Raw genomic sequence first — 27,759 nt, 5'->3', positions numbered from 1 at the left:
CTGACTGAAACTCTTCAAATAGACCATTCGTCTGCAGATGATCAGTTAGCTGTTTTACAACTACCCTTTCAAGATTGGCCTATAATTAGCTAAGATAGCTGGGTCAAGTGATGGCTTTTTAAGTAATGGTTTAATTACTGCCACCATAAAAGCCTGTGGTACATAGCCAACTAATAAAGATAGATTGATCATATTTAAAATCGAAGCATTAAATAATGGTAGGGCTTCCTTGAGCAGCCTGGTAGGAATGGGGTCTAATAGACCTGTTGATGGTTTGGATGAAGTAACTAGTGAAAATAACTCAGACAGAACAATCGGAGAGAAAGAGTCTAACCAAATACCGGCATCACTGAAAGCAGCCAAAGATAACGATACGTCTTTGGGATGGTTATGAGTAATTTTTTCTCTAATAGTTAAAATTTTATTAGCAAAGAAAGTCATGAAGTCATTACTAGTTAATGTTAAAGGAATACTTGGCTCAATAGAGCTCTGACTCTTTGTCAGCCTGGCTACAGTGGTGAAAAGAAACCTGGGGTTGTTCTTATTTTCTTCAATTAGTGATGAGTAGTAAGATGTCCTAGCTTTACGGAGGGCTTTTTTATAGAGCAACAGACTCTTTTTCCAGGCTAAGTGAAGATCTTCTAAATTAGTGAGACGCCATTTCCTCTCCAACTTACGGGTTATCTGCTTTAAGCTGCGAGTTTGTGAGTTATACCACAGAGTCAGGCACTTCTGATTTAAAGCTCTCTTTTTCAGAGGAGCTACAGCATCCAAAGTTGTCTTCAATGAGGATGTAAAACTATTGACGAGATACTCTATCTCACTTACAGAGTTTAGGTAGCTACTCTGCACTGTGTTGGTATATGGCATTAGAGAACATAAAGAAGGAATCATATCCTTAAACCTAGTTACAGTGCTTTCTGAAAGACATCTAGTGTAATGAAACTTATTCCCCACTGCTGGGTAGTCCACCAGAGTAAATGTAAATGTTATTAAGAAATGATCAGACAGAAGGGAGTTTTCAGGGAATACTGTTAAGTCTTCAATTTCCATACCATAAGTCAGAACAAGATCTAAGATATGATTAAAGTGGTGGGTGGACTCATTTACATTTTGAGCAAAGCCATTTGAGTCTAATAATAGATTAAATGCAGTGTTGAGGCTGTCATTCTCAGCATCTGTGTGGATGTTAAAATCGGCCACTATAATTATCTTATCTGAGCTAAGCACTAAGTCAAACAAAAGGTCTGAAAATTCACAGAGAAACTCACAGTAACGACCAGGTGGACGATAGATAATAACAAATAAAACTGGTTTTTGGGACTTCCAATTTGGATGGACAAGACTAAGAGTCAAGCTTTCAAATGAATTAAAGCTCTGTCTGGGTTTTTGATTAATTAATAAGCTGGAATGGAAGACTGCTGCTAATCCTCCGCCTCGGCCCGTGCTACGAGCATTCTGGCAGTTAGTGTGACTCGGGGGTGTTGAGTCATTTAAACTAACATATTCATCCTGCTGTAACCAGGTTTCTGTAAGGCAGAATAAATCAATATGTTGATCAATTATTATATCATTTACTAACAGGGACTTAGAAGAAAGAGACCTAATGTTTAATAGACCACATTTAACTGTTTTAGTCTGTGGGGCAGTTGAAGGTGCTATATTATTTTTTCTTTTTGAATTTTCATGCTTAAATAGATTTTTACTGGTTATTGGTGGTCTGGGAGCAGGCACCGTCTCTACGGGGATGGGGTAATGAGGGGTTGGCAGGGGGAGAGAAGCTGCAGAGAGGTGTGTAAGACTACAACTCTGCTTCCTGGTCCCAACCCTGGATAGTCACGGTTTGGAGTATTTAAGAAAATTGGCCAGATTTCTAGAAATGAGAGCTGCTCCATCCAAAGTGGGATGGATGCCATCTCTCCTAACAAGACCAGGTTTTCCCCAGAAGCTTTGCCAATTATCTATGAAGCCCACCTCATTTTTTGGACACCACTCAGACAGCCAGCAATTCAAGGAGAACATGCGGCTAAACTTGTCACCAAATACTTAAAGCTGCTCACTCTCTCCACTTCAAGGTCTCTGATAAACAGTGGCTGATGATGTCCCCTCTTCTTCCTCATGTTCCTTATAGCATCTAGCTAAACCCTACACTGTAGATCATCATATTACCCAAAATAGCAAAAATGTCTTAAGTCCCTGTTGTTTTTATATCAAACTGAAAGTATCCATCCATCTCTGACACCAGGTTTGCATCGAGTCTACTGTACTATGGACTGAGCCTGAATGTCGGAGGTTTTGGTCTGAACATCTACCTCACACAGTTCATCTTTGGTTTAGTTGAAACTCCAGCCTACCTGGCATATTTGGTTTCAACTCAGTACCTTGGAAGGAGACCAAGTCAAGCAGGCTACATGCTCATTGGGGGCGTTGTTTGCCTTTTGATCCTTGCTGTTCCAGAGGGTATTATAAAAATCATTGTTTTAAATTTTTGAATACTTTTTCTTCACATTTAAATTCGCTATCATTTTCTCCAATCACATGTACAGTATTTTACATTTATCTCTGTTTAATTTCTTCACAGACCTCCCTGTGGTGGTAACGGTCATCGCTGTTCTGGGAAAATTCTCTGCAACTGCCGGTTTCGGTACAGCTTACATTTATACTGCAGAACTCTACCCTACCTTTGTTAGGTAATACCAAATTAGTAAGTTTATTGACTAACTATTTTGAGAATAATTTCATGTCAGGACTTGTAATAGACAATACTGACATAATACATACTGTATTTCCTTGATTAATAGCCCAGGCATTTATTTTTTCAAACCGTGTGCAGATCTGGCACCTAAATGAGGCCAGCGAGTATAAACAAAATGCTGTTTGCTGCCTGCACTGTAATTTATATGTTTTACACATCCCTGGGTGAACCAAAGCCAACTGCTTTACATCTGTCATATAGCATCTCGCTCAGTGGTGGGCACAGTTCCGCTAACCGCTAATTATCAAAGATAATGTTTTCATTATTGGATTAACTTTGAAAACCATCACCGGACCAATTATCTTCCAATAAGTTTTGGTTCAGTACTTTTTAGACCTCTAACATTTTTGCAGACGTGGCTTATTGTAGTAGATGCACAGTTCTATCCTCTACAAACAGAGGAGAGCTGGTTCTAGAGAAACAACTCTATCCTCTGCAGACATACAGTACTAATACACTGGCAATATCACCCAAGTCATCCAGAGGCATAGAGTTTTAACTTAGGGTTAAAATTTTAACCAAACTAATTTCGGACAAGTTATTTAAATTAACATCATGTCTGAAGTTTTATAAAGTGAAAATATCAGATATATGTTTTAGTTTTAAAGTAATGCACTAATTTTGAAGGTTTTAGTGTGGACATGCAGCTGCCCAGTGCATTATGGGTTTTCACGACAAAAGAAATGCATTTGAGACGCTCTGATCAGGCTCCACACGGATAACAGCATTAAACTCTTTGTATATTGTTCCCAAAAGTCTTGTGAATATATTCTCTGGGTTTATAGACGTTGTTATTGTGTTTGTTTTATGTAAAAATGCCAGAAGAAGCCAAAAAGTCTGTTCAAATGTGATTCAGGCCGTGAGATATAACCGGCGTCAAAATGCATAGAACACTGCCATCTACTGGCGACCGGCGGTTACATAACAGTGTTGCCAACCGCAGGATTTTAAAATTATCTGTAGGTTTCCAAAACCTGAGAGACCCCACAAGTGGAGATTAAAAAAAAAAAAATCATAGATCTGACAGGTTTAGTTGTACAGTGTGTGTGTCAGCCACAGCAAGATTTAAATAATAAAAAACAAGATTTCACACACGAACATTCCCAGGTCAGACACCTCGCTTTCTGATTGGCTGCATGTCACATTTAGCTTCTCACGTCCTTCTGAGCAGATCAGAGCGCTCTTACAAACCAAACACGGCAGGAATATCCGATAAGATTATATTTAGCATCATCAAGATTGTCGGGGCGTCCTTAAGATTGTCGGAAGGGGAAGATCAGGTCTGATATCGGCCTAATTATCTTGCCATGTGAACCAGGCTTGATGTTATGACACCTCACAGAGCGACTGATTGATTCGTTGTGTTATGATGCCGCATGGAGCGACTGATTGATTTGTTTTTACACCGCACAGAGCTGCTAACTGATCGAATGTTATGACACCACACGGAGCGACTGATCAATGCGTTATTGACACCGCACGACAAAGTTCAACGACCAAAATTGTTATGTTCTTTACTTTATTGTACTCATACCAGAGTGGAGGGTGGCTATTAAACTTACTGAGTAAACACTTATAATAACAAAATAAACGACAGGACACAAACTCACATCTTCTCTCAGGCTTTACTGAACATCAATCATCGAACGTTACACAGGGGAGAGTAATCAATCACCCTGGTGGTGATCATAGGTAGGCAAACATAATAGAGCATTGAGTGCCTATTCTAAATCCACCACATCCCCCTTTTTCAAGCAGAGAACATGGCTGACAAGTTGAACCCATACTTACTCAATTTGCATACTTAAATCATAGACAGTATATATATATATATATATATATATATATATATATATATATATATATATATATATATATATATATATATATATATATATATATATAATATATTCAACATATACACTTCTAAACCATACTCATTCAGTATCATTCAATTCTTCTTATGGTAAATGTCCTTTAGCTTTAGAATTAATTAGAAACATTGCATACTGTAATCAAGGGTAACTCATTTTAAACATTCATCGGCCTCCAGTGAACCTTACTAGGTAATTGAACATTTCTGTGTATCCTGCAAGCAAAAACATAAAAACATACAATAATACAATAATAACAACATTAAATCATTCAGTGTAATACATGTGTAGAAACATTCAGTGTAATACATGTGTCTCCATGTCTTTCTCTTTTTTTGTTTCATTTCTTTTCTTTCTGTCTTTATTTTTTTGTTGTTTTTTTTTTTTGGAGGGGGGGGGGGTGGGACACACGTAAGACTGAAATGTTACTCTTTTGATACCTCCATCACAAAATCCTTGTATCTGGTGGGGCGCACCACTGCTCTACCACTTCTGGTGTGGTGCACAGAGGCGTCGTCTGCTTCAGCTGGAGGATCTTGCGGTGGCGGGTCAGCTGGCAGTCATTGGGGTTGTGTGTCCTCTGAATGTTCATCAGGGTCTGTGTCTCTGAACAGACTCTGGTGGATCTTCCGTAGGTGACACCTATTCCTTCTAAAGATCTGTCCTGCCGGTGTCTGCACGGTGTAAGACCGTGGCTCACCTCTCTTGCGTAGCACTACAGCAGGTTCCCATCGACGCCATGTGCACATGTGCACTGTGGAACCTTGGGCCAGCTCTGGAAGTGGCTTGGCATGGCGGTTGTAGTAGCAGTGCTGGCGGGATTGCAGGTCCTGTAGTCGGGTGTGTATGTGCTGTGAGGTGGACTGCTGCAACACAGCACTGGAGCATGGAAATGTGCTTCTCAGGACACTTCCCATCAACATCTGTGCAGGAGATTCGCTCAGTCCTGTCACTGGTGTGTTTCTCAGCGACAGTAGTAGAAGATGTGGATCTGTACCAGTTTGCAGTGCTTTTTTCAGGGCATGTTTCACAATCTTTACAGTTCTTTCGGCAAGTCCATTGGACTGTGGGTAGCCCGGACTGGAGTGTGTGAGTGTGAACACCCATGCTACAGTGAATGACTTCATTTCATAGCTGCCAAATGGCACATTGTCACTAACAATCTGTTTCGGGATACAGTGTCTGGCAAAAACAGACTTCATCTTCTGTATCACCATGTGTGCTGATTTGTCTGGGATGTTCAACTTTGTCAGGTAATCAGCTAACAAGAGATAGGACTGACCTCTTAGTTCGAAGATGTCTGTTCCTACCTTCATCCAAGGCAACTCAGGAATGTCATGCGCGATGAGTGGCTCCTTCTGATGTTGTGGGTGCACACTTTTTGGTCATGAGCTTGATGTCACGTGTCATTCCAGGCCAGTAGAGGACGCTTCTTGCTTTGGCCTTTGTTCGTTGAATCCCTTGGTGAGCTATGTGTAGCTTCTCTAAGATGACCTGTTTGAAGCTCTGAGGAATGATGATCTTGTCTCCTACCATCATGATGCCGTTCTCTGTGCTGATGTTGTGTCTCATTGGCTGTGCAGGTTGTTGTCCACGTTGCGTCTCTTTCTTGGCCAGCCCTTGTCCAATGTCTCGCACAGAGCCTGCAGCACGGGATCTGCTGCCGTAGCTTCTTACAGCTGACTGAGTGTCTGCGCTCAGCGCATCTGTGGCTTGCAGGGCGTGCACAAACTTCTCATTGCACAGGTCATCGATGTCGTTTGCCTCTCTGTTTTCAGTTGCACGAGACAGCGTGTCTGCAATGTACATGTGTTTCCCGGGTGTGTAGGAGATGTTAAGATCACACCTTTGCAGTTGTAGCAGCATTCGCTGCAGTTGGGCCGGTGCTTTGCAAAGCTGCTTCTTCACGATGATCTCTAGTGGCTTGTGATCCGACTGCACTGCTACCGTCTTGCCGTATATGTACTGATGGAATTTCTTGGTTGCAATGACTATCGTGAGTAACTCTTTTTCTATCTGAGCATATCTTTGCTCAGCTTCAGTGAGTGTTCTGGAAGCGTAGCATAGAGGGTGACCTTCTTGAAGAAGACACGCTCCCAGTCCATCTTTCGACGAGTCTGTTTGTATGGTTAGTGGGAGTCTGTGATCATAAAACTTCAGCACAGGTGCTTTTGTGAGGGTGGCCTTCAAGCTCTCCAACGCAGCACTGTGATGCGCGCTCCACTGCCACACAGCATCTCTCCTCAGCAGCTGTCTCAGAGGTGCTGTGAGTGTAGCTTCGTGGGGTATGTACTGTGCCAAGTATTTTGTCATACCAAGCAGTCGCTGCAGGCCAGGCTTGTCAACTGGAGGTGGCATGTTGGTGATTGCTTTTATCTTGCCATCATCAGGTCTCTGTCCCTCTGGGGTGATGATGTGACCCATGTACCTCACAGTGTTGACCTTGTACTGGATCTTGTCGCCATTGAACCTCACATTGGCCTCTCGTGCTCTCGCCATGACTTTGCTGAGGATTTTGTCGTGCTCTTTTTCTGATGATGCAGCGATGATCATGTCATCTGCGATCACGTGCACACCTGGGATGTCTCCAAAAGTCTCATGGTTCTTCTGCTGGAATACTTCGCTCACCGACTTGATGCAGAAAGGGAGCCACAGGAAATGATATCGGCCCCATGGCGTGTTGAATGTACACAGCTTCGACGATGGTTCATCAAGCTTGATCTGCCAGTATCCGTCCTTTTCATCCAGAATGCTGAAGATGGTCTTTCCTACCAGGTTACTCCGCACGTCTTCAGGAGTGGGGATGGAGTAGTGCTGCCGCTTTATCGCCATGTTTAGGTCCTGAGGGTCCAAACACACCCTCAGTGCACCGTTCTTCATTTCTGTCACTACTAAACTGTTCACCCACTCTGTTGGCTCTGTTACAGGCTGAGCGTTTTACCAGGTCTTGCAATGTCTCTTTCAGCTTGTCACGAATGGAGAGGGGACTATTCCTTCACCCATGAACCACTGGTGTGACTGATGGATCGGTGTGTATGTGATGGATGCCGGGGAACTCACCTAGCCCCTTGAAGATGATTGGATGCATCTCTAGCAGCTCCTCTCTGGTAACTGCAGGCTTTGTGGCGACTGTCTCGAGCCTCCTCACCAGCTGTAGATCTTCACATGCTGCTCTGTCGAGGATGGGCATGTCTGATTGAGGTGACACGTAGAACTGCAGGGTGGCTTCTCTTTTGGCAGTTCAACATTTCAGTGACACGACAACTCTGGGGATGAGACGAGCGCCCCCGAACGTGACCAGCACTGTGGATGTAGGCTTGACTGGCGGTGGACTCGGCATCTTCTGCACAATTGACAAAGGCAACATGTTCACCTCCGCCCCTGTGTCCAGCTTGAATTTTACTGCTGCACCGCCAACCGTGGCGTTTGTGTACCAGGCGTTGTCTTCAGCCTTGCTGCTTATGGCATGCACATCGGCACTTGTGATTCTACCTATGTATATGGAATCAAGCTCAGTCTCTATGTTGTGTACTGTCTTTGTTTTGGCCTTGCTGCTGGTGCCGGCGCTGCTTGCACAACAAACTTTCGAGAAGCGGTTAGCTTTCCCACAACTGTTGCACACTGCTCCATATGCTGGGCACTGACGTGGATCATGGCTTCTCCCACACCTATGACAGTCTCCCGTTGCCCTTTTCTTCCCGATCTTACTGTCACTGGATTCTTTCTGCCCTGTGCCCTTCTTGAAGTGTATGGCATCTACTTGGCTATCGTAACTATGAGCCGCAGTCGCTTGCATCACCTGTATGTGTGTCTTGGCCAATTCCGTAGCCCTGCACAATTCTAAGGCTCGAGTCAACGTCAAGTCATTTTCCCGCAAAAGTCTTTTATTGAGATGAGAGTTCTGTATGCTAAACACCAACTTGTCCCTAAGCATGTCATTTTCACTGATTCCAAACTTGCAATCTTTACTCTTCTGTTTCAGCTCTGTGACGAATTTATCTACTGAAATACCTTCAGTCATCGGATGAGTCCAGAATTGGTGCCGCTCGAATACTAGGTTTTACTGTGGGCTGCAGCAGTCCCGGAATGCCGTTAGCACGTCCTCCATTGTCTCGTTCTCTTCATCCACTAGGGTAATGGTGAGTGTGTTGTACGCTTCCAGTGCATCCGTGCCTACGGTGTGAAGAAGAATGGCAATTTTGACTTCTTCGTCCTTGTCCAGTGAACCTGTCGCAGTCATGTACAGTCGGAATCTCTGTTCCCATCAGTGCCAATTTTCAGCCAGATCAGAAGAAGAGGTGACGGTGGCTTGAACTGCTCCATCACTCTCGTGAGCTGCTAGCTAAGTATTCCAGTCAGAAACTCTTCTACAATTATTTCGGTCTAAGTGTCTCAGTTCTGCTATTCTGACACCGTGTTATGTTCTTTACTTTATTGTACTCATACCCGAGTGGAGGGTGGCTATTAAACTTACTGAGTAAACACTTATAATAACAAAATAAATGACCGGACACAAACTCACATCTTCTCTCAGGCTTTACTGAACATCAATCATCGAACGTTACACAGGTGAGAGTAATCAATCACCCTGGTGGTGATTGTAGGAAGGCAAACATAATAGAGCATCGAGTGCCTATTCTAAATCCACCACAAAAATACCAACATTCTGGGCGCAATGAACATGTTTTCACTATTGTTTGATTTATTTGTGTGACTGACATCATTATTCAAGCATTCAAAAAGTGATTCCTATCACCACACAACTCCAACCACACACAAGAAAGTTTTTTGACAGTTCTTGTTATTGAAAGAAACCTTGTCTCCCTAACTGGATAGAGTTGTGATGTCATCACGCGTGCACTTAGGTGCTGTCTAGCGGAATCTTGAAAATTTCTTTCTTTTTTTTAATACAAATAAAAAAATTACATATTTTACCAAAGGACATTTATTTGTAAACACCAGCACATGTTACATTGATTCACTTGTGTTGGTTTTTACATAGAATGAATGAATCAACCAATCAGTATGAGCGGAGGCTTAGGTACCTCTATAATCCCTTTCGGCCATGTGTGCGTTAATGTTCAAATCTTCAGAATTAGTGCATTATTTTAACATTAACAGATGTGTTATATATCACTTTGTACATTTTAAGAGTTTACATTAATGTAGTTATTCTATCCGTAATAATTTTATTTTTAAAGCAAAAGCAGAATTCAAACCTGCTTTCCATTTCAAGACCTCTGCCTCATCGGGGGACCACTGTATCCTGTAAAGGTAAATGACACTTTCCTACAGCAGGGGGCAGAGTGCACAAAGACAGAAGTGCTGGCTCCTTTGGGTTTGTGATCACTGTTGGTTCTATTAGAAGCTTTGGCGGTGTTTAAACTCAAAATTGGCTTCTTAGTAGCTGAGAGTGTATGGGAAGCAAAATTGAAAGTTATCGGTTATCTGTAGCTTCTGATAAGTTTTTAGGCAGTTTATCGGTTTAGCGTTAAAAAAAGATAACTTTTCAGTTTACTGATTACCAGTTATCTAAGCTAACTTTCTGGTTAGCTGTGCCCACCACTGATCTAGCTACATGTTCTTAATATCATGTAATGGGATGGTAAGCAATGCAGTGCTAAACAAGAGCAATCAGAGATGTCTGACGCGCGTCAATGCGGATCCGGATCACCTCTAAAATTCAGTGGAGTCTTTCATGCCCCAATATCTATCTGCGGTGCAAATTTGGTGAGAATCCGTGAAGTAGTTTTGACATAATGCTTCAAAGCCTGTCTAAAGTGAAACTTTATCCAGAATCCGGATCTGGATCACCTCCAACATTTAATGGAGTTGTCCATGGCCTAATATCTATCTGTGGTGAAAATTTCAGCAAAATCTGTGCAGTAGTTTTGACGCAATCCTGCTAACAGAAAGACAGACAGACAGACAGACAAAACACCAATGATTTTATTAAGTCCTTGGTGCATGTAATCAAAACAATACCAGTGCATCACCTATGACTGTTACTCTGCAACTGACACTATGGCATGCAATTTCATCGTAGGATTTTAAGGTAACACTCCCCAGCAGACTTCGAAAGAATTCATTGTAAACTGTATCTACCTTGCTGTTTTTTTTGTTTTTGGGGGGGGTGGGGTGCAAATGCAACAGCTTACAGCTTTGTCTCAATGGTCTTGGAATTGTACTTCCTTTTTCTAACACACTAGGAGAAGGAGTCACTCTCTCAGGAGTCAAATTACCCTTATATTGTACGTCAGCACATATGCAGAAGCAGGTGGCTGCCATTTTGACCTGGGACTGCTCACACGGACAATCAGCCAGGAAGAGACATCTGACAGCTAACAAAAGTGACCCGGTGTCACCGACTGTATGGTCCCCCCTAGAAATCGGTTCCCGCTGCCTTTACTGCGCATGCGTCATTTTGTAGCGTCAGCAGCAATTCGCCGATTATTGCCTTGTTTCTGCTTCAAACTGCACTCCTGTCATCATCTATCTCAGTGACAGATATCTGAAGCTTTTGTACAACAACCGTTTCCACATAAATTCAGCATTATTTCATCATAAAAGACGGGGGAGTGATCAGAGCGTGACAGCAGCACATCTGAGTCTGACTCTCTAAGTCTGACTCTACACCCAAAGAGATTTAAGGAAATAATTTGATTATTAACCATCAGATGACAAAGTAAAACCTCTTATATCATTCTAAAGTCAGTTTTAAGTAGAAACAGGCGATAATCGGTGAGTCGCTACTGACGCTCCGAAATGATGCATGCGCAGTGAAGGCGGGGCTTTTTAAAGGGGCGACCATTCGGTCTGTGACATCGGCATTTAAACTTGATCAGCGCTTATTTTTTTTCCAGTGGAATTTTGACCTGGCATTTAAATGAGGCAGGCCTGTATTTAAGGTCAGATGGTTAATCAAGGAAATATGTTAGTGTACTTCCAAATGTCAGAACTCTCAGTTGATTATATATTTTTTTTATTACAGAGATTAGAGCATGCCATAGGTATTAAAGGCACTGCGCTGCGGTGGTTTGAATCATATTTGTCTAATAGATTACAATTTGTTCATGTAAATGGGGAATCTTCTTCACAGACTAAAGTTAATTATGGAGTTCCACAAGGTTCTGTGCTAGGACCAATTTTATTCACTTTATACATGCTTCCTTTAGGCAGTATTATTAGACGGTATTGCTTAAATTTTCATTGTTACGCAGATGATACCCAACTTTATCTATCCATGAAGCCAGAGGACACACACCAATTAGCTAAACTGCAGGATTGTCTTACAGACATAAAGACATGGATGACCTCTAATTTCCTGCTTTTAAACTCAGATAAAACTGAAGTTATTGTACTTGGCCACACAAATCTTAGAAACATGGTGTCTAACCAGATCCTTACTGTGGATGGCATTACCCTGACCTCTAGTAATACTGTGAGAAATCTTGGAGTCATTTTGATCAGGATATGTCATTCAAAGCGCATATTAAACAAATATGTAGGACTGCTTTTTTGCATTTACGCAATATCTCTAAAATCAGAAAGGTCTTGTCTCAGAGTGATGCTGAAAAACTAATTCATGCATTTATTTCCTCTAGGCTGGACTATTGTAATTCATTATTATCAGGTTGTCCTAAAAGTTCCCTGAAAAGCCTTCAGTTAATTCAAAATGCTGCAGCTAGAGTACTGACGGGGACTAGAAGGAGAGAGCATATCTCACCCATATTGGCCTCTCTTCATTGGCTTCCTGTTAATTCTAGAATAGAATTTAAAATTCTTCTTCTTACTTATAAGGTTTTGAATAATCAGGTCCCATCTTATCTTAGGGACCTCGTAGTACCATATCACCCCAATAGAGTGCTTCGCTCTCAGACTGCAGGCTTACTTGTAGTTCCTAGGGTTTGTAAGAGTAGAATGGGAGGTAGAGCCTTCAGCTTTCAGGCTCCTCTCCTGTGGAACCAGCTCCCAATTCAGATCAGGGAGACAGACACCCTCTCTACTTTTAAGATTAGGCTTAAAACTTTCCTTTTTGCTAAAGCTTATAGTTAGGGCTGGATCAGGTGACCCTGAACCATCCCTTAGTTATGCTGCTATAGACGTAGACTGCTGGGGGGTTCCCATGATGCACTGTTTCTTTCTCTTTTTGCTCTGTATGCACCACTCTGCATTTAATCATTAGTGATCGATCTCTGCTCCCCTCCACAGCATGTCTTTTTCCTGGTTCTCTCCCTCAGCCCCAACCAGTCCCAGCAGAAGACTGCCCCTCCCTGAGCCTGGTTCTGCTGGAGGTTTCTTCCTGTTAAAAGGGAGTTTTTCCTTCCCACTGTAGCCAAGTGCTTGCTCACAGGGGGTCGTTTTGACCGTTGGGGTTTTACATAATTATTGTATGGCCTTGCCTTACAATATAAAGCGCCTTGGGGCAACTGTTTGTTGTGATTTGGCGCTATATAAAAAAATTGATTGATTGATTGATTATATTTAAAATATTTTCCTAATTTTGAATCATGCAACTGTCCCCTGCATCCTTTAAATAACATCACTTGTTCTCCTGTGGCTGTGCTCACCAAAAAAATAAGCTGGTGTGTTGATGTCTTCCATCACCAGAAACCATTTCCACCTTCGAACAGCAAAAATCTATATCAGAAAAACCTTATCTCAAAAACCTTATCTAAAGTCCACTGCTGTTAAAGAGCACAAGTTAGATACACCTACTAACATAAGGTGTTTTATAAAGTGCCTTCACTCTGCTTACCTGCAAATATCATCACCACTCATCTGCACCACTGTAACTTATGAATACGATGGTGCGTAACGGCCACTGTAGGCAAAAAAAAAAAAAAAAAAAAAAAAAAAAAAAAGCTTGAGGAAGGAGATAAAAATATTATGTGGCTATGACGCTACGCGCGCTCTGATTGTTTGATTTGACAATTGGACACCGCAGTCTTGTTTGAGGGCGGGCACTAAAGGGGTAAAATATACTCAGACTAACTTTTATTGTCACTCGACCCTTACAGGCAGAACGAAATGCAGTTTTAACTGGGACAATTTTGTTTAACCTAACCTATTGTATAAACTTTTGCAATATAAACTTTTGCAATGTACAATATGCGCACCCCTGTGGCCATAGAATATATATACAAGGCACAGGGTCAGCAGCAGCAGCGTTAGAGTATTAAGAAAGTGACAATGTGCATGTAGTGCAATGTTCACAGTTTGGTGGTGGATGTTGAACTGTTCAACAGTCTGACAGCATTCGGGTAGAAGCTGTTTTTCAGTCTGCTCGTTGCACAGCCTCCTTCCAGAGGGAAGGGGTGTGAACAGACTGTGCGCAGGGTGGGTGGAGTCTCGGAGGATGCAGATGGCTTTGTCTCTACATCTGGAGATGTAGATGTCCCCAGTGGGAGGTAAGCTGCATCCGATAGTCCTCTGTGCAGACTTCACCACCCGCAGCCGCTCTGAACATTTGCCAGTCGGTGGTCTCAAAGCAGTCTTGAAGCATGGGCACAGCTACCGTTGATACTGGACTGTAAGCAGGAAGCATGAGGAGTGAGATGTGGTCTGAGGCGCCGAGATGGGGCGGGGGGCTGCTCTGTAAGCTCCAAATATATTTGTATACACTTTGTCCAGCGTGTTTTCCCCTCATATGGTAATGTTTACATGCTGGTGGAACTTGGGGAGAATATCTTGCAGGTTTACATGGTTGAAGTCCCCTGTTACTATGTACAGCCAGTGGTGGGCACAGATAACCAAAAAATTAACTTGGATAACATATAACTGAAAAGTTATCTTTGATAAATATAAACCGATAAACCATCCAAAAGTGTATCAGAAGTTACAGATAACTTCTGGTGTTGTCTACGGGACATCTGCAGTTACTAAAGAGCTGAAATTGATTTTTAACACAACCACTATTGAAAGCATCAAAAACAATAAAAGACCTAAAGAATAAGCAAGAATATTTGACCATGCTGCCCCCTGCGGGAAGCAGCACAGATAAATCCTGAGAGCACCCATGAAATCAACTGTTTTCTAATCATAATCACTTTCCTTTCAACATTCTGTCTCTGCTGGAAGCTCTTGTTTACAACAACACTCCCACCACAGAAGCACACCAAGAGCAGCCATAAGACCAACTCCCTATCAATTTCAACACTCTGGTCAGGCGGAGGTCTTGAAAAATAAAGTCATACTAACTTATGGTTTTTTTGAAAATACTGATAGAATAACTCCATTAATGTCAATTCTGTCATTTGTACAAAGATAAAATATAACATATATTGTTTAATGTTGAATAAGGCACTAATTCTGAGGTTTTGTAACAAACACAGACCGCAAAGCATTCTGGGTAAAAGTGCTAAACAGTAATTGGTTCAGTAATCCATTATGTAAACCAACAAGTTAATGTGACGTGTGTCGTGTGTTGGTTTAAAGATAAATGTGCTTTTGTAAAATATTCCATTTTTATTTGTAAAAACAGGCATTTTTATGGAGCCCTGGAAGTGTCATCGCAATTGCATGTTTTAAAACTTTTATGATGTTGTAAAACGTGCACTCAATATCAGTAAGTAAGTAAGTAAATTTATTTATATAGTGCCTTTCACAGACATAAGGCCATGTACACACGTTGTCGGGTATTTGTAAAACTGAATATCTTACCCTTTCAGTTTGGGGAAAAAACTTCATCCACACTACGTCGTTTAAAAAAAAAATCCATCCACATCGAACCGTATAAATGTGTTGTAATTAGTCTGCCAAACCTTTGGGTGGCGGTACTGATTAAAATTCTATCCAATCAGGAGCCTTATTCTCTTGTCGTCACTTCCACAAAAACTAAAAACATGGCGCCAACCTCGTTCGTGTGGACCGATAAGGAGTCGGAATTACTTCTAACCGTAGTTTTAGAATACAAAGTTAACACATATGCACACAAAAAGCGCCTGGACAATGGACAATACCAACACTTTGAGAGCAGCCATGTACCCAGACGTTTAATACTGCCATGAACACTCCTGGCCAGTAGATGGCAGTAGCAGCCTTGAAAAATGCCAAACAAAATTCCAGATAATCCGTGTCTGCTACATTTAAGATGCGTGGAATTTAACAAATGCAAATACACTAACATCTATAAACCCAGAGAATATATTCACAAGAGTTTTAGGCACTAGAGTTTAATGCTGTTATCTGTGGACCCTGAACAGAGTGTCTGAAATGCATTTGTCCTGTCGTGAATGTCTGAGATTACCTTATGCTACCCATAATGCATTGCTGCATGGCACAGCATGTGCTCACAAAACCTTAAAAATTAGCACATTACTTTAAAACGAAAACATATATCTGATATTTTCACTTTATAAACTTCAGACATGACAATAATTTTAAATAACTTGTCTAAAATGCGGGGTTAAAATTTGAACCATAAGTTAAACATGTATGCCTCTGGATGACTTGGTGACATTGCGATTATATTAGTATGGCGTTAAAGGGAATTACTTTTTTGTTTTGGGTGACCAGTTCTTCTTTTCTTACAGACAATAGAGTGGTTTCTGATTGCAGAGGGTAGAACAACATGCTTATTAGGAAACTTTTAACAGGTAGATCTCACCAGCTTTAACAGTTATAAAAATGTTTTTTACTGTTCAGCTTAGCTTAGTACGTTATCAGTCTAAAAGTTATCGGACAGTAATTCATCGGAAGATAATTAGTCTGATGATGGTTTTTAAATTTATCTAAAAAGATAATCCGATAATGAAAACATTATCTTCGATAATTATGTTATCGGATTATTGGAAGTTTGCCCACCACTGCATACAGCGCATCTGGATGTTTATTTTGATGCAAACTGATGGAGTTATGTAGCTGCTTCAGAGCATCGTTAGCATTAGCTCATTGGGGGGACATAGACGGCCACAATAAACACTGCTGTAAATTCCTGCGGCAGATAGTGAGGGCGGCATTTTACTTCAGAGCAGTGTCTTTCCACCTCAGAACAGTTTGTGCACCAACCATTGTTAATGTAGATGCACAGCCCTCCTCCTCTGGTTTTACCGGAGTGCTGCTGGTCTCTGTCCGCACAGAAAAATATCCGCTCGTGTAGCTTGAAGACAGAGTCCGGCATGTTGTTGTCATATGACACATATGATGTAATTTCTCTACTTCCGGGGGAAAAAACATGCCATTTTGTATGAGTCTTTGGGCAGATTACACACAAACAAAATGAAAATGCACAGAAAGTCACAATGCGGTGGGAAACTTCACACGTGTTGTGGTTTGTTCATAACCCAGAGCTCAAACATATCACAGTTTTGCAAGCAAGAGAACGTGATTAACTGTGTAGGCTAACACTTACCGAAATGATGTCTCCCACTCGCTTTGTCTTCCCTTCTCCACTGGGAACCCCCACCACCAAAAACACTTTTCGTGACTGCTTCAGTGATTACAGCCGAAAAACAAAAACAAAAAACAGTACACCATTTTTCCATGTGAAGTCATGTTGTGTATACAGTGGGGAAAATAAGTATTTGATCCCCTGTCAGTTTTGCAGGTTTTCCCACCTACAAAGAATGGAGAGGTTTGTAATTTTTATCGTAGGTACACTTCAACTGTGAGAGACAGAATCTAAAAAATATCCAGAAAATCACATTGTATGATTTTTAAATAATTAATTTGCATTTTATTGCATGAAATAAGTATTTGACCCCCTAGAAAAACAGAGCTTAACAATTGGTACACAAACATTTGTCTGCCATTACAGAGGTCAGATGTTTCCTGTAGTTCTTGACCAAGTTTTCACACACTGCAACAGGGATTTTGGTCCACTCCTCCATACAGATCTTCTCCAAATATTTCAGGTTTGGAGTTTCAGCTTCCTCCAAAGTTTTTCTATTGAGTTCAGGTCTGGAGACTGGCCAGGCCACTCCAGGACCTTGAAATGCTTCTGACGGAGCCCCTCCTTAGTTGCCCTGGATGTGTGTTTGGGGTCATTATGCTGGAAGACCCAGCCATGACCCATCTTCAATGCTCTTACTGAGGGAAGGAGGTTGTTTGCCAAAATCTCACAATACATGAACCCATCCATCCTCCCTTCAATACGGTGCAGTCGTCCTGTCCCCTTTGCACCCCCAGAGTATGATGTTTCCACCCCCATTCTTCACTGTTGGGATGGTTTTCTTGGGGTTGTTCTCATCCTCTAAACATGGTAAGAGGAGTTGATTCCAAAAAGCTCTATTCTGGTCTCATCTGACCACATGACCTTCTCCCATGCCTCCTCTGGATCATCCAGATGGTCACTGGTGAACTTCAAATGGGCCTGGACATGTGCTGCCTTGAGCAGGGGGACCTTGCTGCCCTGCAGGATTTTAAACCATGACAGCATCATGTGTCACTAATGTAATCTTTGTGACTGTGGTCCCAGCTCTCTTCAGGTCATTGACCAGGTCCTCCTGTGTAGTTCTGAGCTTTCTCAAATCATCCTTATCCCACAAAGTGAGATCTTGCATGGAATCCCAGACCGCGGGAGACTGACAGTCATCTTGTGTTTCTTCCACTTTCTAATAAATAATCATAACAGTTGTTGTCTTCTACCAAGCTGTTTGCCTGTTGTCCTGTAGTCCATCCCAGCCTTGTGCAGGTCTACAGTTTTGTCCCTGGTGTCCTTAGACAGCTCTTTGGTCTTGGCTATGGTGGACAGGTTGGAGTGTGATTGATTGATTGTGTGAACAGGTGTCTTTTATACAGGTAACAAGTTCAAACAGGTGCAGTTAATACAGGTAAAGAGTGCAGAATAAGAGGGCTTCTTAAAGAAAAATTAACAGGTCTGTGAGAGCCAGAATTCTTGCTGGTTGGTAGGGGGTCAAATACTTATTTCATGCAATAAAATGCAGATTAATTATTTAAAAATCATACAACGTGATTTTCTGGATTTTTTTTTTCTCTCACAGTTGAAGTGTACCTACAATAAAAATTACAGACCTCTCCATTCTTTTGTGGGAAAACCTGCAAAACTGACAGGGGGTCAAATACTTATTTTCCACACTGTATATTGTACAAAGGGAGTGGCTGTCACCATACGTGGTCAAATACCATGATATCACGCAGGATTCAAACAAGACTGTAGTGCCCTATTGGTCCAGATCGTGTATCAGATTTGCGACTTTGTTTACAATTTTCATGGTGCGAAATAAACCAAAAAGCGAAGAAAGAAAATGCAGGAATTAACAGCAAACGAGCTCGGAGTGGACGTGCAAAATGAATTCCAACTAGATGAAAACATAGCTCCGAACAGTCAAGAACAGATTGAAAACTTTGTTACAAACCAGAAAGCTAAATACACGATCAGAAAAACCAAGTCAGAAGTGAACATACTCCATAAATATCTAAACAGCATTGGAAAAAACACACAGATTGAAAGCTTATCAGCTAATGACTGGACCCTCAAGCAAGTTCTTCACGCACGTGATGAAGGTTGAACAGGTCTGATGATAAGCCCAACACCTTCAGCAGCTTTCCTCTTCATGCAAACCTGGAAGTTCACGTGTTTAAATATATAATAGCCATATCCTCATGACTACCAGGATAACACACACACACACACACACACACACACACACACACACATATATATATATATATATATATATATATATATATATATATATATATATATATATACGAGGTCTGTTAGAAAAGTATCCAACCTTTTTATTTTTTGCAAAAACCATATGGATTTGAATCACGTGTGATTGCATCAGCCAAGCTTGAACCTTCGTGCGCATGCGTGAGTTTTTTCACGCCTGTCGGTTGCGTCATTCGCCTGTGAGTAAGCTTTGTGTGAGCAGTGGTCCACCCCTCTTGTCGGATTTTTATTGCGAATAAATGTCTGAATGATTTGGAGCTTTGCTGCCTCAAATTTTTCCAGAAACTGTGAGAGACCTCCAGGTGGACACCATTGGGACGATTTTCAGGGGATTACACAGATTAAGGAGTTCTCCAGCCGGTTTAAAGACCGCCCACAGCGGCTGAGAGCACGGTGCGCTCCGAGCGCCGATTGACAGGCTAACACCCCGCTGAAACAACCAGATCATTTCCAACGTGAAGGCTTTGTTGATCCGGGACGTCATCTGACTTCCACAAAAATGGCAGAAGACATGGACATCAAGACTTTTTCGGCACATTCCACTGTTACAGGAGATTTTTTTCACGGAATTTCTCCGCACGTCTGTCTCAATGTGCCGAAAAAGTGCAGATGTCCACGTCTTCCGCATCAACACAGCGTCCAGTGTGGAAATGAATGGCACATTTCACTGTTACAGGAGTTTTTGTCATGGAAACAGAAGCGGAGGAATTCCGCGTGTCACGGTGGAGCCGCATGGTGCAAAGCAACGCCATGATGAAGTCTCACAGGACATGTTCTGGCATGTCCAGCTCATGCACAATTTCTTGGATAGTCACACGACTGAAAAGCCACCGAAAGCCGTCTGAAAGCCATCTGAAAGTCGTCCTGTGAGACCAACACGGAGGTGCTTTTGTCCCGCGCCATTCGCGGCTCCGTGGCACATCCCTCCGCTTCTCTTTCCATGAAAAAAACTCCTGTAACAGTGGAATGTGCCAAAAAAGTCTTGATCTCCACATCTTCTGCCATTTTTGTGGAACTCAGACGACGTCCCGGATCAACAAAACCTTCACGTTGGAAATGATCTGGTTGTTTCAGCGGGGTGTCAGCCTGTCGATCGGCGCTCGGAGCGCGCCACACTCTCAACCGCTGTGGGCAGTCTTTAAACTGGCTGGAGCACTCCTTAATCTGTGTAATTCCCATAAAATCATCCCTGAAAGCCATCTGAATTTTCCCAATGGTGTCCACCTGGAGGTCTAAATATTAAACTAAATATTCCAATTGGGAGCCGTGTACTGTAATGTTTGAGCCTATCCATAGGGACCCAGAGACTCCAGCTGTAGTAATTTGGATGTCAGATCACAAATTTGCTACACCATTGACCATATCATACCATACTGATTGTTGTACCAGTAACTTCATTTAGCACCTGCTTTAGCATGTGAACCTGCTTCACATTTTGTAGTCATTTTTCCAAAGTTGTCTTCTAGTTGGTTGCTGCTTAGATGATAGTGTGAGCTTCTGCAAGTACTGATCCTGATATGAACAGAATTTTCATAGAATTAGATCTCTTAGAGTTTTGTTGAGGGCCTCGTTGTGGGGTACATTCTATGTTGCTGGTCGTGTTTTGGCCAAGTCTGTTTCTTTCAGTTATTGTTGTCCCCTTGTTTATCCTGTTTAACAAACATGACATGGTCCTTATATGGTCATTAACTTAAAAACAGTGTCTGCATTAGAGGATGACACAGGAGTGGATTTTCACTCCTGTCCCATCCCATCCCACTACCACAGAAAAATTCCTGTCCCATCCCAATCACGGGCCAGAGTAAAATAATAATCCTGTCCCATCCCACTTCTGGTAAAATGACTCCCACTCCCATCCTGCTCCCATTCCGAATGACTCCTGCTCCTGTACTGCTCCCATTTTTTCCTTCTTTTAGTTTTTAGGCAATACACCAAATTTGATTTGATCTTCTCCTCATTCTTTTTTAGATTACTTTGTGTTGTGCAGTTTTATTTTAAAAGATATGGCAACAGGAACAGTTCATCTGTGGTAATATAGGGAGGCACTTATTGCCTTAATCCAAATAAAAAAACTTCACTAAAAGGCACAAAACATAAATAATGCAAGGCCTGTGGTCTTATAGTTTTTCATAGTAGTAAGTAGTAGTAGCAGCAATCTTCCACTCCAGCTTATTAATTAATCAAAGACCCAGACAGAGCTTTAATTCATTTGAAAGCTTGACTCTTAGTCTTGTCCATCCAAATTGGAAGTCTCAAAAACCAGTTTTATTTGTTATTATCTATTGTCCACCTGGTCGTTACTGTGAGTTTCTTTGTGATTTTTCAGACCTTTTGTCTGACTTAGTGCTTAGCTCAGATAAGAGAATGACAGCCTCAACACTGCATTTAATCTATTATTAGACTCAATTGGCTTTGCTCAAAATGTAAATGAGCCCACCCACCACTTTAATCATACTTTTGACTTATGGTATAGAAATTGAAGACTTAACAGTATTCCCTGAAAACCCCCTTCTGTCTGATCATTTCTTAATAACATTTACATTTACTTTAATGGACTACCCAGCAGTGGGGAATAAGTTTCATTACAGTAGAAGTCTTTCTGAAAGCGCTGTAACTAGGTTTAAGGATATGATTCCTTCTTTGTTATGTTCTTCAATGCCATATACCAACACAGTGCAGAGTAGCTACCTAAATTCTGTGAGTGAGATAGATTATCTCGTCAATAGCTTTACATCCTCATTGAGCACAACTTTGGATGCTGTAGCTCCTCTGAAAAAGAGAGCCTTAAATCAGAAGTGCTTGACTCCGTGGTATAACCCACAAACTCACAGCTTAAAGCAGATAACCCGTAAGCTGGAGAGGAAATGGTGTCTCACTAATTTAGAAGATCTTCATTTAGCCTGGAAAAACAGTCTGTTGCTCTATAAAAAAGCCCTCCGTAAAGCTAGGACATCTTACTATTCATCACTTATTGAAGAAAATAAGAACAACCCCAGGTTTCTTTTCAGCACTGTAGCCAGGCTGACAAAGAGTCAGAGCTCTATTGAGCCGAGTATTCCTTTAACTTTAACTAGTAATGACTTCATGACTTTCTTTGCAAATACAATTTTAACTATTAGAGAAAAAATTATTCATAACCATCCCAAAGACATATCTTTATGTTCGGCTGCTTTCATTAATGCTGGTATTTGGTTAGACTCTTTCTCTCTGATTGTTCTGTCTGAGTTACTTTCATTAGTCACTTCCTCCAAACCATCAACATGTCTATTAGACCCCATTCCTACCAGGCTGCTCAAGGAAGCCCTACCATTAATTAATGCTTCAATCTTAAATGCTTCGATCTTAAATATGATCAATCTATCTTAATTAGTTGGCTATGTACCACAGGCTTTTAAGGTGGCAGTAATTAAAACATTACTTAAAAAGCCATCACTTGACCCAGCTATCTTAGCTAATTATAGGCCAATCTCCAACCTTCCTTTTCTCTCAAAAATTCTTGAAAGGGTAGTTGTAAAACAGATAACTGATCATCTGCAGAGGAATGGTCTATTTGAAGAGTTTCAGTCAGCTTTCAGAATTCATCATAGTACAGAAACAGCATTAGTGAAGGTTACAAATGATCTTCTTATGGCCTCAGACAGTGGACTCATCTCTGTGCTCATCCTTTTAGACCTCAGTGCAGCTTTTGATACTGCTGACCATAAAATTTTATTACAGAGATTAGAGCATGCCATAGGTATTAAAGGCACTGCGCTGCGGTGGTTTGAATCATATTTATCTAATAGATTACAATTTGTTCATGTAAATGGGGAGTCTTCTTCACGGACTAAGGTTAATTATGGAGTTCCACAAGGTTCTGTGCTAGGACCGATTTTATTCACTTTATACATGCTTCCCTAAGGCAGTATTATTAGAAAGCATTGCTTAAATTTTCATTGTTACGCAGATGATACCCAGCTTTATCTATCCATGAAGCCAGAGGACACACACCAATTAGTTAAACTGCAGGAATGTCTTTCAGACATAAAGACATGGATGACCTCTAATTTCCTGCTTTTAAATTCAGATAAAACTGAAGTTATTGTACTTGGCCCCACAAATCTTAGAAACATGGTGTCTAACCAGATCCTTACTCTGGATGGCATTACCCTGACCTCCCCATATTGGCCTCTCTTCATTGGCTTCCTGTTAATTCTAGAATAGAATTTAAAATTCTTCTTCTTACTTATAAGGTTTTGAATAATCAGGTCCCATCTTATCTTAGGGACCTCATAGTACCATATCACCCCAATAGAGCGCTTCGCTCTCAGACTGCAGGCTTACTTGTAGTTCCTAGGGTTTGTAAGAGTAGAATGGGAGGCAGAGCCTTCAGCTTTCAGGCTCCTCTCCTGTGGAACCAGCTCCCAATTCAGATCAGGGAGACAGACACCCTCTCTACTTTTAAGATTAGGCTTAAAACTTTCCTTTTTGCTAAAGCTTATAGTTAGGGCTGGATCAGGTGACCCTGAACCATCCCTTAGTTATGCTGCTATAGACGTAGACTGCTGGGGGGTTCCCATGATGCACTGTTTCTTTCTCTTTTTGCTCTGTATGCACCACTCTAAATTTAATCATTAGTGATCGATCTCTGCTCCCCTCCACAGCATGTCTTTTTCCTGGTTCTCTCCCTCAGCCCCAACCAGTCCCAGCAGAAGACTGCCCCTCCCTGAGCCTGGTTCTGCTGGAGGTTTCTTCCTGTTAAAAGGGAGATTTTCCTTCCCACTGTAGCCAAGTGCTTGCTCACAGGGGGTCGTTTTGACCTTTGGGGTTTTACATAATTATTGTATGGCCTTGCCTTACAATATAAGGCGCCTTGGGGCAACTGTTTGTTGTGATTTGGCGCTATATAAAAAAAAATTGATTGATTGATTGATTGATTGACAGTCAGATCATAATACGCAACAGGCGATCTGCCTGTCACATCAACCATGTGAGCTCTGTTCCACAAGATGCAGTTCAATTCAAACTGTTTCACACTGATTTGTCATATTCAACCAAACTTCGCACTATGTATGAAAGGGCCCTAAACATCATTGGCACCATCACCCTTCCGCAATGTAGTGTAGTCATTATCTTGAGCTGGTGGGGCTGTAGGGATGGCAAAATATATTTACATGTTATGGGTTAGGGCAGTCTCAATCAATCTTTGAACCAATCCACAGACATAGGGTATCACATAACATCCAAGTACGATTAAAACTCTTCTTATGACAGCAATAGAGGTGATCACAGAAATCATAAAACCTTTCCATTTCCCAGACCAGGGGCCTCGTGGCATATATGAGGCCCAACACGAGGCCTAATCCTAACCCAGCGGTCTCCCCAGGTGACCCCAAAGCTTGCCGGCTGGTTTTACTGACAGGATGGCTGGTTGCAGTCAGATCGTCAGCTTGCTGGACCCCAGAGGTGGAAGGCATTTGTTGAAAATGGGTTCTGGTAGCTTTTAAAAAGTTTGTTGGAGCCAGATTAAAAGTCTTTGTGAATTTAGGGAAAAAAGATAAAACTTTAAAAGCATTGGAAAATACAGAAAAGGAAAGTCACTTTTCTGCCAATTCGCTATTATTTTGAAAAGTTCAGCTTGGAAATTCTCTTAAAAATTCAAAAGACTTGAAGCACCTTAAAGCATCAGGTTATTAATTTTTTAAGTTATCAAAGAGTGGTTAATGCACTTGGTTTCAGTGCAGAAGGTTCCCGGTTCGAATCCCACCCCTACCACATTTCTCCATGTAATGTGGAGTTGCGTCAGAAAGGGCATCCGGCGTAAAACTTGTGCCACTTCAACATGCAGATCCACCTTGGATTTGCTGTGGTGACCCCGAGTACAAAAAACAAGGGAGTAGCCGAAGGGACTTACTTTTACTATCAAAGAATAACAACAAATGAATGTCACATGGTAGCCTATCTTAGCTTAGCATGGGGCCTGGTTGACCCAAAAATAAAGTTAAGCATTTGAAGAAAGGAAGAGAGAGAAGGTTGCAAGAAAGAGTTGCAGGGGGCTCCAAGAGAGAGAGGGAAACTCTGTTCTAACTTTTTAATGGGGACTTGCGTCATTAAACTCCACCTATTTAGGGTGTGTAATTTCACAGAAATCTTCATATGTTAGAGAAAGACAGACAAAGAAATAATTAAACTATTTTAAACACTAACTATTTTGGCATTCGATTTGTTCTAAGACACTCGAAATTGACACACATTATTAATAGTCACTTACACACTCCATTTGGTTAAAACAGAATATTTTACCATCAACATATTGATAATGCAGAAAGATCACACATCAGTTACAAGGAACACATGTCAATAAACTGGAATGATTATATGCAAAGCATTTTGTTTAATTAATCAATACAAACAACATTAGAAGTTTTTTTATGTATATGAATAAAATAATACTGATGCATTTTTTATTTTAAGCAAAGGTCTTTTCTTTCATTTAGACCTAGAGATAATAGCTGGTTGTCAAGGCTCAAAGTTTATGATCACGTCTTATCGTGGAAGAGATCTTCCTGCAGCGTCTGGAGAGGTTCTGGCCTTGGTGTGAGGCCATAAAATTTGAATGCTCCTGTCCTGGAGAAGTTCAGATTCTGATGTGAAGCAATTATAATGTCATGTAATTCACAGTGAGCGAAACTTAACCGATAAACAAGCAAGGCTCCTTTGAAGAACTCTGACCATCAGGTGCTGTGTTTGACTGTGACATAAAATAAGTTTAAAAGACAAAAAAATGAAAGATGACAGGTTGAATCTGCATCCTGGCTGAGGAAGAGGAGAGTGTGGAGGGTGAAAGGGGGCCATCTGTGCTCTGGTCTCCAAATGCACACACGCTGACACACATACATATATACACACGGCTTGGCTCCCGCTGGAGTGGAGAGCGTAATTGGCATTAACACACGCTTAAGTACCGACAAAACTGCCTAGTGTGGCTGTTTTGTTTTATTTAATATTTTCATAGAGAAGCTTTACGTCAAAGCCATGCAGCATTTCGAATTTGAGAGCGCAAAGAGTGGTGCATTTGGTTGCTTTGCAGTGGTTGGTGGTGGTGATGCTTGCAAAGTAGTTTATTTTCTTTAATTTTTTTTCTGACACAACTGTGTAACTATAAATGACTGTTCTCCACCCTTCACTGTTGGCCAGTCAGATATGTGCACCACATTTCACCAGCAGTTTTACCAGCTCCAGGTTCCCGTCAATGACAGACTGGTGGAGCGCCATCTGTCATTCTAGGCCAAAGGAGTGGACGTTGAATTAACAGTTTGTCATGTTCTGCAACAATGAGTGTAGCTTCTTGGTGTTGCCTTTCTTTACTTTTTTGGAAAACCCTCTGTGGCGGGGAAAAAGTCGACAAATTTGCCTGGCTCATGATTGTAGCTCGGATGGAAGATGTTGGACAAAGTAATCCTGCCTGTGCCCAAAAGCTGATAATAATCGTCGTCCACTGTCAAGCAGCAGCGTTAAGAGCGGTCTTTAGTATGATAAAAAAAACTCTTTTGAGTAGCACAGTTCCTGGAATAATCTAATCTTACTGTCACACCTGCCCGTAATACCAGATGTGGGTGTGCACATCGGTGATCACATGTCCATAGTAATCTGATCACACATGCTCTCCAGTGATGTAATGGTCAGGGGACTATGGTTTACATGTAATCGGTCCATGGGTTGGATGTCATTTGACACCCAGCAGTGTGACACAGTAGGTATTCAAACAAGTGGACCACAGCACTCACCCTACCACAGTATCCCACCCCCGCTTGCCTTCCACCTAGACCCTGGGTAGCACGTACGGCATTGGAGGGGCATTCTGCCTTCTGCCGGCATTGTGGGGTTTCATGCTGTGTTATTTTTATTCTTTGTCTTTTTATTTTATTCAGTTTTTTTCGTGTGACGTGCTGTATTGTGTCGGCATTTGACATACACTCCGGGGGGTCCACCTGGATTCGGGATCTGGGTATTCGAACGGCATTTGTACACAGCTGTACGAATGTCTGTCCTGTACAAATGCAGCTCAAATTCTTTGTTTTTCCAATTTGTGTGATTCGTACAGCATTTGTGCACTTGTGTGAGGGGCCCTAATGGATGGTAAACCCATTATTGCCATTTTGTAAAAAAAAAAAAAAAAAAAAAAGGCCATTTGAAAACTGAAAATTCTGTTTGTTAAGTCCTTCATCACTTTTAGCGAATGTGTGGCTGTTCATCTACTGGCAGTAGTTGGCAGTGTTCATGACAGTGTTCCGCACTGAATCTGATGAATCACTGAACAAACAGAATTTTCAGTTTTCAAATTGCCTTTTTTTTTTTTACAAATGAAAAAAATGACATATGTATTGTCGTGGCTCATCTTTAGTCTTCTCAGGATGTCGTCTTTTAGATAACACAAACTAATTGCAAGTGATATGCTAGAAAAGGACACAACACTTTAGAATAATTCAGCCTTAAGCAAGATAAAATGCACA

The 27,759-nt window shown here is 41.5% G+C and overlaps 1 protein-coding gene across 1 annotated transcript in view; it reads left to right on the top strand.

The window, feature by feature from the left end:
- LOC117509052 (solute carrier family 22 member 13-like) overlaps positions 1–27,759 on the top strand; it is a 69,424-nt gene that overhangs the window by 13,826 nt on the left and 27,839 nt on the right. Inside the window, exons 7-8 of the mRNA XM_034168866.1 lie at positions 2,246–2,460; positions 2,582–2,690. Of these exons, the coding sequence (XP_034024757.1) occupies positions 2,246–2,460; positions 2,582–2,690 (324 nt within the window). The remainder of the gene's footprint in view (positions 1–2,245; positions 2,461–2,581; positions 2,691–27,759) is intronic.

Source organism: Thalassophryne amazonica, chromosome 1 (assembly GCF_902500255.1).
Source record: "Thalassophryne amazonica chromosome 1, fThaAma1.1, whole genome shotgun sequence".
Lineage (NCBI taxonomy): Eukaryota > Metazoa > Chordata > Actinopteri > Batrachoidiformes > Batrachoididae > Thalassophryne > Thalassophryne amazonica.
Note: the sequence above shows the minus strand (reverse complement) of the source record. Positions and strands in the feature narration are given on the sequence as shown.